Here is a 13,524-nt window from a genome sequence, read left to right as displayed (position 1 = left end):
GCTGACATTTGCTTTGCTGACATTTGCCATGCTGACATTAGCTATGCTGACATTAGCTATGCTGACATTAGCTATGCTGACATTAGCTAAGCTGAAATTAGCTATGCTGACATTAGCTATGCTGACATTAGTTAAGCTGACATTAGCTATGCTGACATTAGCTAAGCTGACATTTGCTATGCTGACATTAGCTAAGCTGACATTAGCTATGCTGACATTAGCTATGCTGACATTAGCTATGCTGACATTAGCTAAGCTGACATTAGCTATGCTGACATTTGCTATGCTGACATTTGCTATGCTGACATTAGCTATGCTGACATTAGCTAAGTTGACATTAGCTATGCTGACATTTGCTATGCTGACATTTGCTATGCTGACATTAGCTATGCTGACATTAGCTAAGTTGACATTAGCTATGCTGACATTAGCTAAGTTGACATTAGCTATGCTGACATTTGCTATGCTGACATTAGCTATGCTGACATTAGCTAAGCGGACATTAGCAATGCTGACATTAGCTAAGTTGACATTAGCTATGCTGACATTAGCTAAGCTGACATTAGCTAAGATGACATTTGCTATGCTGACATTAGGGCCTGAATAGCTCACAGGCTAACTTTTAACCCCACAATTTGGAAAGAGTCTTTTCGAGTTTTCCATCCGATTGTTTTTTGGAAGGAAAAATGAGTTCCCGCTGATCTAGCGATGCGACTTTGGCGTCCATCGGTTTATGGAAGCCATTGATCCGTTTGATTTATGGGTGTACTAGAATCGCTGACATTTTGTACGTAAAAAAAGTGATTATTTGCGTCAATTAATTAATCAATGTTGAGTGCCTTAAAATCAACGGAATTAATCGAAGAAGAAACATATGTAATACATTTAGATTAGATATAGACAGACAACTGTCTGTTGGAGGTTCTATCTTTTTCTTTTAGCCACTTAACCGCTTACGTACACATGCTGCTGCTTACATAACCACGTTTATGTGTGTGTGCCTGCTGGCAGTCATACATAAACAGACTGACACAGACTAGACTACCCTTTAGGGAGGGTCTGGATTGCAGAAAATAAAAAGCTAAATTTGCACTACCATCCTCACCTCACATCCATAAGTTGTGCTAAATGTGTCCTGGCACTAGACAGGGAATGCAACTCTGTATCTGATCCATTTTATGACATGTATGGTTTGTCATATTTGATCATTCTGAATTCAAGCCTGTTTTTATATATAACCAAAACTCTTATTTTTCTCAAGGTAATTTAGACTTAGGGGTTCTGGTCGGGTCCTAAACCTGGTAAACGGACCTGGTGGAACACAGAGACAAACATGAATGAACTCCAACATGTCTTAAGTAATGTCTACGTATTTGGCAAATAGAGAGAAGTAATCAAAAAGCAGCCTAGTGGTCCGTAGTCACTGAGGGAAGTTGGTCAGACTTGATTTGAATATAGATGGACCTAATAGGACAATTCTAAAAGAAAACCAGTTAGATGCTGAAAAGAATAGGAGACTGTGGCCGGTGTTCACCTTCCAGCAGGAAAACAAGCCTGAACTTCCAGCCGGTGCTGCAAAGGAATGGTTTCGACCGAGAAAGCTTCCGGTCCAACAAACCACCACGGAAATGGTGGTGGTTTTTCTCTTCAATTTTCTCTTCAACGCGTAAACTAAGTTCTATCACATAAAATACTTCTGCAAGTTATAGTAGTGAAAACCATCATGAGGAAAAAGCTGTTATTTCCTGTAGAAGAAACAGATTTTTACAGTCGCAGACATAATGTCAGAAATGATCATTGAGGCTGTTTTGCTGTTCAGGACTTCTTAGTGGCATGTTTGGTAGGTATTTCAACTTTTTACCCCGTTTTACATAAAAGATGTCATTGTAATTCATTCTCACTTGCAGATATTCCAATTGTGGTGTTTTAATAACTTATGTTAGTTTTCACTTTAATATTAAATGGGTTTTTGTGTTTGTAAAAAAAAAATGTTGATCATGATTCACTTGTGTTACAGAAACTTCAGTCCCAACTATCTTGGCATTTTTTTGTGTAGCAATAATTTACGTATAAATCAGCCTTAATAGAGTTTAATTATTTTCATTTAGCCTCTAATTTATCCACATGCAAACTGGAAGACAACTGCAAACCGACTCTTCAGGTCCTAGTGAATAAGAAATTGACTCATGAAGTGATCAACACAGGTATAACCTGACTGAAAGATTTTCATGTGTTTATTTCCTAATATATAAATCAAATACAGCAAGCTCTCATGCTTCCTGCAGAGCTGTCCAAAGTGATATGAGCACCGCTTCAACATTTCCACTCAACATTCCGATTTAATGAGTCATTCCTTTCATGAAAATGACAGAGGACACAATTTATGTGTTGTATAAGTTAAATCTTGATGAAACAGTTAGAAACCCTGACTGCAGTGTTAAACAATCTGATTAAAGGCACATCCAGGAATTAAAATCAGAACGGTTGGAGCTTAATTCAGGGAGATGAAGTTTCCAGTAAAGACGGGTGTTCATGGAGTTTAGCTGAAATTAGCATTTTTGATGACAAGGTTTCAAAGACAGAAATAGACATGGAAAATTTTGAGTCAAATGTTGATCAACCAAAGGAGCCATGAAGCTCAGAGGCAGCTAGAATGTTCGAAGGAATGTCAAGCAATGCAGTTTGTTGGAATGTCAAAGAACAGTTCATGATTTATTCACCACATCTTCTATTGGAGAAACCTCAGGAAAACCTTGAGCTGCAGCATCCATAAGTTAGTTTATATGTAAAGAATCCTGACGTGTCGCGTTGCATAAATAAACCAGCGATCTGACGCTGCTGGCTGGAAACGCCTCGGTTTCACTTTGCTAATGTTTTCTACAACTCTGCATGAAAATGAACTTTGGTCCGCTTAATCTACAGTGCAGGTCATAAGTTTATATACAGTCACAACCAGCCTGAATGTCACGTTTACTATGAGCATTTCCTCTAATTTATATGGAGTCTAACAGACGTATGAAGGCTTAGCAGGTATATTTGGATAGAGGTCTCTTAATTTGTGGTTTTCTATATTTTTTAGCCAACAATCTTCACCTGAGTGAAGTTGGCCCCCCCACCTTCTTCAAATCAGACAAAATTGGTGTCAAACGTTTGTGCTGCGTTTGTGCAGCAAAAATTTTCGTTTGTGCTACTATCGTTTGGAAGATATAACAAAATGTTTTTAGAGGTCATCAAAGGTCAACCAGCTCCCTTACCTTGTCAAGGTAGTCAAACTGTCACAGAAACTGTGCTTTCTGTGACAGTTTTTCTGTTCAGAATGTGCTAAAAAGTACAGAAAAAAAATAAAGCTTCCCATTTTACCTAATTTGAAGAAGTTAGGGGAGCTGGTTGACCTTTGAGGACCTTATTATTTATATTACTAATAATAGTTTATAGTGCTATAATTTGTAATACCAGTATAAATTAAAAAAATGTCCAGCACAAACATAGCACAGTTGATTGACACCAAATTTATTTATGTTTCCAAATGTGAGTAGGGCCAGGGGAGTGGTTGACCTCTGATGACCCCTGGAGAACATTTTTCTGAATATCTTCAGAATGATAGCAGCACAAACGAAAATTTTTGCTGCACAAACCAGCACAAACGCAGCCGAGTTGATTGACACCAATTTTGTCTGATTCGAAGAAGGTGGGAGGGCTTGTTGACCTTTGATGACCTCTAAAAACATTCCGTTACATCTTTCTAATGACAGCAGCACAAACAAAAAAATTTGGCTGCACAAACGCAGCACAAACGTTTGACACAAATTTTGTCTGATTTGAAGAAGGTGGGGGGGCCAACTTCACTCAGGTACAATCTTCAGGCATAATTCTGAATGGATATTTGCTATATTTGTAACAAATACAGTTTAGTTTATTTCAGTTGGTTCATCTCTTGGTGTGGAATCAGTTTTTAAGTGTATTGCACTTCAATAAACTTAAAAACCTAACCCTACCCTAAAACACAAAATCTCACCAAGTATTTTTGGTCTGGTTTCTAGATCAAATGTCTTAGTACACGTGTTTGTTTCAAGAAAAAACTAACTTACAAGTAACATTTCAGATACAGGAGTTTGTTTTAAGTCAAGTCCTTGATTTTGATTAAAAAAGTGAAAGATTTTTTTCACTTAGGGGGAAAATGTCTTGTGAAATAATCTGCCTGGTGAACGAAAACTCTTCCAAAAGTTAGTGTGTTCACAAAAAATTAGACTTTGGTCCTGATTATTCATTTTATATCTCAAAGTATTTTGTTGTACAATCAGTCCAGCCTGGAAAAATACCTCTCATTAAATAAATCACTGAACAAACAAAATGAATACGATGTTCACAACAGCGACAGTTTAAGCTTTTTGAAAATGCTGAAGTTGTCCACATTTATCAATCTTCTCCTAAAGCCACCAAACAGATGTTTGTCTTTTTTTTTATGGACAGGCAGTTTTAAAAACATCTTGAGACACAAAGGTCAAAGGTCATGGCCAAACATAGCGAGTCTCTGCAGGGTGAAGGGAGCATCCTGCTTTCAGTTTTCCTGTGGGGAATCAAGTCTTTGTGTTTCCCAAACTCAACAGGACGTTGGGGTGTGAGGTGATAAAACCCAACGCTTCACTCCAGCTTCTGATTCCTGCACTTCACTCTACAACTCATCAAAGTCACCCAAAAAGGTTTTTAATATCCAAGTGGCTGACTGTTGGTTTACTGCTCAGTTCAGGTCCAAACGTCTTTTAGAGAATATGATACTACAACATTCAGAAAGCGGGTTTAAGAATGGATTTACGTGTGTAATCAAGTTAAATTGGATTTCCTAACCCTTCAAAAATCATGTGCAGCAAACAAATCAATAAATGAGAAAATGTTGTGCTGCAGGCTTGATGTTCCTCCATGCAGCATTTTGGCATTAGCATCAGATTGCTTTGCTCTCTATCGACCTTAAAGCCTCCACAGAATGTGAAACATAAACTTAAAAGATAGCATGAAGTTGAAAACCAAACTGGAGATTTTGTGAATACAGACTGAAACTGCATCACAATATTGGTTTTGTTGCTCATATGCTGTCCTCGCCCTGAGTTCTCAATTTCTTCAGCAGCTAGACAGCTAGACAACGATGCTCCAATAACCAAACTTCTTTCCTTTTTAGCGGTTTATTGAAGAGTGGCCTCTGACCACTGCCATCACTTTAGCCATCGTAAACTGAAACATACAAAACTGCGTATTAGCAAACGAACTAGCGTTTTGTTACGAGCTAAAATAAAACATTTACACCAAAGTTACATAAAACAAAAAGCAATTAACAGATACTTACGAACAAATCTTGTCCGACACACAACGTACGAGAATAACAAACAGCGTAACTATGAACCGCTCGGTGCTGCGTTCCACCATCTTGGATATTCTCCTTATGATTCGACGTCACTAAACAATATAACAAAATATCCACCAGGGGGTGCTCTAGTGCGGTTTTCAACTTACTGGTCAGGCTTTACTTACAAAAAAGCAGCACACTCCCCGTCTGGTACAATACAATTGTGCCACTACAAACAATCTTTTCAAATAAACATTTTGAACTGTTTACAACTACAACATTTTAATCTACATCCGATAAAAGCAAAACCATTTCAGTAATGGGTCTCAAAAACACTTTTTCGTTTCCATCTTTTACAGTTTTCACCTCTGCTTTTCGAACTTTATTGTCCTTACTCTCAAATGTTCTCACAACTTTTCCCATGGACCAGTTGTTTCTGTGAGCGAGAGCATCTTTCAGTAACACAATGTCATTAACTTTAATGTTCGGTTTATCATCAGTCCATTTTCTCCGTTTCTGCAAAGTTGATAAGTATTCACTTTTCCACTGTTTCCAAAAGGAGTCTGCCAAACACTGTACTTGCTTCCATTGCCTGGAGTAGAGGTCTGGAGATGCAAAACTTCCTGCTGGTGCAGATAGCGCATTCACTTTTTGAGTGAGGAGCATTGCTGGAGTGAGAAGGTTTGGTTTGTCGGGATCGGTTGAAATTGGTACAAGTGGTCTTGCATTCATTATTGCCATTACTTCTGCCATGAATGTACTCAACACTTCATGTGTAAGTTGGATGTGTCCGGCTTTCAAAAACATACCGTCCAGTATGCGCCTTGCCACTCCAATGAGTCGTTCCCAAGATCCACCCATATGTGAAGAGTGGGGAGAGTTGAACAGCCATGTGCATCCTTTCTCTAGCAGGTAGGAGTTCAGCTCTGTGTCTTTTTGATCAATTTGCAGTTCATTGCATGCTCCAATAAAATTTGTCCCTCTGTCAGAACGGAGTATTTGTGCAGGTCCACGAATGCAGAAGAATCTTCTTAGCGCATTAATGAAGCTCGATGTCGACATTGATTCAATGAGCTCGATGTGTACAGCTCTTGTGGACATGCAGGTGAAAAGTACAGCCCAGCGTTTGCTATCTGCACTTCCTCCTCGGGTGCGACGTGTGGAGACCGTCCAGGGGCCAAAAACATCCAGTCCCACACTAGAGAAAGGTGGCATGACTGACAGTCTGTCGATGGGTAAATCTGCCATCTTCTGAGTCTGCATTTGTCCTCTAAGTTTTCGACAAAGGACACATTTGTGAATGATGGAAGAAATAAGCCGTTTACTGCCAATAATCCAAAATCCGGCTGCTCTGACTGCTCCTTCAGTTATGTGACGCCCCTGATGCGCTACTTTCTCATGATGGTATCTGATAAGAAGAATGGATATGTGATGAGACCTTGGAATGATGACAGGATGTTTCTCCTCTTTTGTTAGGTTAGCCGGTGCCAAGCGTCCTCCTATTCTGAGAATCCCTTCTTCATCAATGACAGGGTTCAACTTTTGGAGACAACTCTGTTTTGGAAGTGGTTGATTTGTTTTTATGCACTTGAGCTCCTCTTTGAATGTTTCACTTTGCACTGTGTGAATGATAAAGTTGGCTGCATTGGATACTTCTCCTGCAGTGGTACCGTCACTGAAACACTTCCAGCCTTTACTTTCTGTGTCTCTTTTCTTGAATGATGCTGCCACACGCTTTAGTGATGCAATAGTACGACACAGTTTCATCCAATCAGAGAATCTTTCAAAACGAGATGGTTCCAGCTGCGTTACTAAGGTTTTGGTAACAAAGGTTTTCACATCAGGCTTGATCTCTGTATCTGTCTCAGGGTCAATGAGAGTAAAACTATCACAGTGTGATGTCTCAATGTCATGACGTGTCAAAAAAGAAGGACCACTGAACCAGTTTGTGGAAGCTAATGTGGAAGCTGGGACTGGTCTAGTGGCTGTATCTGCTGGATTGTCACAAGTGGATATGTAACACCACTGGGTTGGAAGTGTGGACTTCCTGATCCGAATCACTCGGTTGGCCACATAAGTATAGAATCTCTTTGTGTTGTTGTGTATGTAACCAAGGACGATTTTACTATCTGTGAAAAATCTGACAGTGTCCACTTCAATGTCCATCTCATCTCTAATGAGTTCGTACATTTCTACAGCTAAAACTGCTTCACATAATTCCAATCTAGGGACTGTGTGTGCAGGTCGGGGTGCGACTTTGGATTTGCCAATGATGAAACCTGTGTGCCACTGACCTTCACTGTTGAGAGCTCTCAAGTATGCCACTGCTCCTATGGCCATGGTGGAGGCATCTGAAAATATGCACAGTTCTTTCCATGCAGCAACGGACTGGGAGAATGGGAAGTAGCACCTTGGTATTTGAAGCTGCTCCAGATCTTTCAACGAACTTCTCCATTTGTCCCATTCCTCTTCTCTTTCTGCGGGAAGTGGTTCATCCCAGTCTTTCTGCTGTGTGGAGAAATCACGGAGAAGAGCTTTTCCCTGCATTGTTATGGGTGAAACAAAGCCTAATGGGTCATATAGGCTGTTAACGGTGGCTAAGACACCTCTTCTGGTGAATGGCCTTTTCTCAGTTGCAGCATGAAAAGTGAAACAGTCACTTTTAAGATTCCATAACACTCCTAAGCTCCTTTGCAGGGGAATGTCATCCAACTCCAAGTCCTTTAAATCTTTGGCTCTTTCTGCAGCAGGAAATGCTTCCACTACATTGTGGTCATTAGAGGCTATTTTATGTAACCTTAAATTTGACTGAGCCAGCATGTTTTGTGCCTTTGTGAGTATGTCAACAGCTTCTTCTCTTGTTGCTGTGGATGAAAGACCGTCATCAACATAAAAATGTCTCATTATGAACTGCTTTGCATCATGACCAAACTCTTCTTCTCCCTCAACTGCAGCGCGTCTCATACAATAAATAGCTACAGCTGGGGATGGACTATTACCGAAGACATGAACCTTCATTCGGTAGTCACAAATGTCTTTGTTGGTATCATTATCCACATACCAAAGGAATCTCAAATAATCCCTATGATTCTCTCTTACTTCAAAACAGTAAAACATTTGTTGCACATCAGCTGAAAATGCTACTGGCTCTTTTCTAAAACGCATAAGAACACCTATTAGCGTGTTGTTTAAGTCGGGTCCCCTTAATAAGACTTTGTTAAGGGACAGTCCTTCAAACTCTGCACTTGAGTCAAAAACTACTCTCAGCTGATCAGGTTTTTGTGGGTGGTACACACCAAAGGATGGTAAGTACCAATGTTCTTTGTCTGAGTCCAAAGGTGAAGCAACCTCTGCCTGGTTGTTGTCCAGCATGTTTTGAATGAACTCTGTGTATTGTCTTTTCATTTCCGGCTTCCGGTCCAGTGTTCTTCTGAGTGACTGGAGGCGTTTGAGTGCTTGCTCTCTGTTACTTGGAAGCTTTGGTCTAGGAGAGCGGAATGGCAAAGGTGCCACCCAGCTATTACCTTCATTCTGGTACACTTCCTTTTCCATAATGTCAATAAACTCTTTATCCTCTACTGACAATGCTGGTTTGTCATCATTTTTTGTTCTGTCAAACACTGTTTCTCCCAGTTGACTGGTAGCTGTGTTTTCTATGTCCTTTTGGAAGGTAGGTGTGGTGCTGAGTTGGTAATTACAACCACTTAACTCCTTGACTTGAAACATATTAGGGCATGGGCAGAAGTAAGATGCACGGCCGTTCTGAAGGACATGTGTTTTGAGCACATTCACATTAGTAGGTCTATGCGTCTTCCCCATGCAGGCTTCCCCAACTATCACCCAGCCTAAATCTAAACGCTGTGCATAGGGCATGCTGTGTGGCCCATTGATTCTCTCTCTGACCTTATGAACTTGAATAATGTCTCTTCCCAAGAGCAAAAGAATAGGTACCTGTTCTTCTACAGGAGGCACTTTTTCAGCTATTTTCTGTAAGTGTGGGAACTTCATAGCAACTTGTGGAGACGGAATCTCTCTTCTGTCATCTGGAATCATGTCACACTCAATGAGGTTTGGAAGTGGGAGCTTTACTCTACCATCTATTGACTCAATCGTAAAGTTTAATGCTGTTCTGCCAACATTATCTGACAGTCCTGAGCATGTCCTGAGCTTGTAAGTGTCTGAGCGTGTCTTAATCTTAAAGAGCTCAAAAAACTGAGACTTAGCTAGAGACTTGTTACTTTGTTCATCAAGCACTGCATACATCTTTCTTGCCTGTTCTCTTTTTCCCTCTGGATAGACTAATACAGGACTTATTTTTGAACATGAATGTGGGATATCTACATCACCACAGACTTCTGTGCATTTAGAAACAACTGAGACATTTTCTCTATCCTGCGTCTCCCCGCCATCATCTTTATCAGCTTCACAGCTCTCAGCTGGAGCAGGGGGTGGACCTGGATGTAGCACTGCTAAATGTCTGTCGCTGCCACAGTCCATACACTTTATTTGCACCTTGCAGTCTCTTGCAATATGCTGGGTAGAGCCACAACATTTAAAACAGATTCTGTTTTCTTTTAAAAACAACTTGCGCTCATCTATGGGTTTTGCTCTGAAACTTTTACACTTTTTAAGTGGATGAGGCTTCTTATGTAAGGGACAAACCTTGTCAGGGCTTTCTATAAGCTTACTGTAACTAGTTTGAGATGAACTAGCCTCTGTAGGGATGTCTGTTTTGTGTACAGTAATCACTTGCCTGTTGTTGCTTTTGAAGCTTTTCTCTTTTTTGAAGCTTACATTGGCAGAAGGTGTGATATCAAAGCTTGGGTCATTTCTTATTTTGGCTTGTTGTCTTACAAACCTTGAAAAAACACTGAAAGGGGGAAAGGCAACTTTATGTTCCTCTTTGTACTTTGCACCCGTTGCGATCCATTTTTCCTGTAGTCCATAGGGTAACTTCTCCACAATGGGGTTGACTCCGCGAGCTGTGTCCAAATATGAGAGTCCCAGTAAGTATCCTCCATCTTTTGCACATTCAATTTCCTGCAGAATGTCACCCAGCTCTCTTAACTTTAGGTTGTCTCTGTTGTTGAGTTTGGGAAACTGCTCAATCTTTTTTAACAGTGCATTTTCCACTACTTCAGGAGAACCGTAAGATTCCTCCAGTCTTTGCCACACAAGGTCCAGTGCTACAGTTGGACTAAAGATGTTGGCTGAGCGGATTCTTTTTGCCTGTTGTCCAGACTCAGCTCCCAGCCATTTGATCATTAAATCTAGCTCTTCTTGGGCTGTAAGGCTCAAATCTTTAATAGCATTTTGAAATGACGTTTTCCAAGACCAGTAATTCTCGGGGTGGTCATCAAACTGCAGAAGTCCTGAACTTAACATTTCTCTCCTTGCGAGATACTTAGTAATCTCCTGTACACCTTGTGCCTCTGTTGATGATTGAGGAGTGTAGAACGGATGTAGTTTGGGGGCGTTCAGTCGCTCTCTGTGTTGTGCTACGTGCGCCACTTTAGACTTAGCTGTTTCTGCACTGTGTGAGCTGTTATTGTCCATTTCTTCTTTCATAGCTTTTTCACACTGTTCACGTGCAGCCTTATGGCAGGCAAGTGGATCTGTTGGCAACAAAAAGCCTTCAAAACTAATGTCTGAATGTTTTTGAACATACTCTGCCGTACGCTGTTTTGAGCTGGCAGGTGGTCCCACTAATGGATAATTCTGTTCAATTTTTGAAAGAACCTCCTCCTCTTCGTAAACTGCAACTTCTGCTTCTGCAGCTGCAACAGCCTTCTGAGAACTCAAAATATGCAAATTAGCCTCGAGTTCGGTTTTCTGCTTCATCATGGCTGCTTCTTTTTCTGAGAACGCCAACTGAGCACGCGCAGCCTCTGCTTTTGCTCGAGCTTTTAATGCTGCAGAACTTGTGGACGAACGTTTGGACGTACATGAGCGTGTAGACTTAGAACATGCGTCTGTATTGCTTGCGTTATCCTTGTTCTCCATGTCATCTGCTTTACCAGACCTAAGGCTCTTGAGTGATGTGCTGAGTCTCTCCTTGTGGTTGCGGCCCGCTGCGCTGTTGTTCTTTACTATGCTGTCCTCGCCCTGAGTTCTCAATTTCTTCAGCAGCTAGACAGCTAGACAACGATGCTCCAATAACCAAACTTCTTTCCTTTTTAGCGGTTTATTGAAGAGTGGCCTCTGACCACTGCCATCACTTTAGCCATCGTAAACTGAAACATACAAAACTGCGTATTAGCAAACGAACTAGCTTTTTGTTACGAGCTAAAATTAAACATTTACACCAAAGTTACATAAAACAAAAGCAATTAACAGATACTTACGAACAAATATAGTCCGACACACAACGTACGAGAATAGCAAACAGCGTAACTATGAACCGCTCGGTGCTGCGTTCCACCATCTTGGATATTCTCTTTATGATTCGACGTCACTAAACAATATAACAAAATATCCACCAGGGGGTGCTCTAGTGCGGTTTTCAACTTACTGGTCAGGCTTTACTTACAAAAAGCAGCACAGCTCACATGAATAAATTTTGACAAATCAATCAATTCACTAGAGTAAAGCTGCTTCTGATTGCCAGGACAACATTATTTTAAAACTTCAGGCCTCAAAGTCAAGGCCTGAAGTTTTAACACTGCAGGCCTGTTATTAAACACACTGAAGGTATTACAGCCAAATGAATATTTTAATTATCGAGTTTTGAGGCTGTTTCTAGTCATTGGCACGACTCTAAAAAGTTCATATCAATACAAATTCTGATTCCTGGTTGAACAGAAAAGTTAAAGTCAACTCCACTAACAGTGAAAAAATTTATATCATGCACAAGAGATAGGAATATTTTGTCATCTCCCTTACTAACAGTGTTTTTCTCAGGTATGAATAAATTACAGATATAAGCACAGATTCTATTATTTTCATGGACAGAATTTCTAGGTGCAGCCGAGGTGTTGAGGGGATCCGATTTGGTGGCCTGAGGATCACATCTCTGCTTTTTGCAGATGATGTGGTCCTATTAGCTTTGTCAGGACGTGATCTGCAGCTCGCTGGAGAGTGGTTCGCATCCGAATGTGAAGCGGCCAGGATGAGGATCAGCGCCTCCAAATCCGAGGCCATGGTCTTAAAGAAGAAACGTGTAGAGTGCTTCTCCGGGTCGGGGAGGGTGTCCTGCCCCTAGTGGAAGAGTTCAAGTATCTCAGGATCTTGTTCATGAATGAGGGAAGAAGGGAGCGGGAGATTGACAGGCGGATTGGTGCAGCATCCGCCGTGAAGCAGGCGCTGTACCAATCCATTGTGGTGAAGAGAGAGCTGAGCGAAAAGCAAAGCTCTCGATTTACGGGTCGATCTACGTTCCCTCCCTCATCTGTGGTCATGAGCTTTGGGTCATGACTGAAAGAACGAGATCACGGATACAAGCGGCCAAAACGGGTTTCCTCTGTAGGGTGGCTGGGCTCTCCCTTAGAGATAGGGTGAGAAGCTCAGATGGCAGGGACTCAGAGTAAAGCCGCTGCTCCTCCACATTAAGAGGAGCCAGTTGAAGCTCGGGCATCTGGTCAGGATGCCTTCTGGACGCCTCCCTGGTGAGGTGTTCCGGGCACGTCCCACCGGGAGGAGGCCCCGGGGAAGACCCAGGACACGCTGGAGGGACTATGTCTCCCGGCTGGCCTGGGAACGCCTCGGGATTCCCCCGGAGGAGCTGGAGGAAGTGGCTGGGGAGAGGGAAGTCTGGGCCTCCCTTCTGAAGCTGCTACCCCCGTGACCCGACCCCGGATAAGCAGGACAGATGGATGGACGGATGGGCTGGTGGGTGGTTGGATGCTGATAGATTACAAAGACTTTATAATTCATTTTATTTGTTGTTTCTGTTGTTTATTTATTTTGAATATTGAAAATGTTTCAGTGTTTGATGTTTGTTGGATCTTTGAGAACGTGACCTTGCATTATTGTATAACTCAGTAAGATTATTTTATTTGAAAATGGTCTCGAAAAAACAATATTATCACTTATTGCAAAGAATTTTGGACAGTTTATTGCAATAATAATAATAATAAAAACTTTGATATTTAGATATGAACATTTCTGACCCACATTTCCATCTGGTTGCTCCCAGATGAAGATGGATCATTTGGGTCATATTTTGCAGGAACCACAGATCCAGAGAG

At 41.2% G+C, this 13,524-nt stretch overlaps 1 protein-coding gene across 1 annotated transcript; it reads right to left on the bottom strand.

Moving 5' to 3' along the window:
* Positions 1-5,097: 5,097 nt before the first annotated feature.
* Positions 5,098-7,885, bottom strand: LOC129354783 (uncharacterized). Its single transcript, XM_055024298.1, has 2 exons — positions 5,339-7,885; positions 5,098-5,226 (listed from the first exon to the last, which is right to left on the bottom strand). Exon 1 carries the CDS (start codon positions 7,883-7,885, stop codon positions 5,621-5,623), a length of 2,265 nt encoding a protein of 754 aa, XP_054880273.1. The 3' UTR covers positions 5,098-5,226; positions 5,339-5,620.
* Between the last annotated feature and the right edge of the window lie 5,639 nt (positions 7,886-13,524).

Source organism: Poeciliopsis prolifica, unplaced genomic scaffold (genome assembly GCF_027474105.1).
Source record: "Poeciliopsis prolifica strain line A6 unplaced genomic scaffold, Auburn_PproV2 SCAFFOLD118, whole genome shotgun sequence".
Classification (NCBI taxonomy): domain Eukaryota; kingdom Metazoa; phylum Chordata; class Actinopteri; order Cyprinodontiformes; family Poeciliidae; genus Poeciliopsis; species Poeciliopsis prolifica.
Note: the sequence above shows the minus strand (reverse complement) of the source record. Positions and strands in the feature narration are given on the sequence as shown.

What these genes read in the sequence shown, in the direction of transcription:
- LOC129354783 (XM_055024298.1), bottom strand. Translation starts at nt 7,885, where the DNA reads ATGCAGGGAAAAGCTCTTCTCCGTGATTTCTCCACACAGCAGAAAGAC.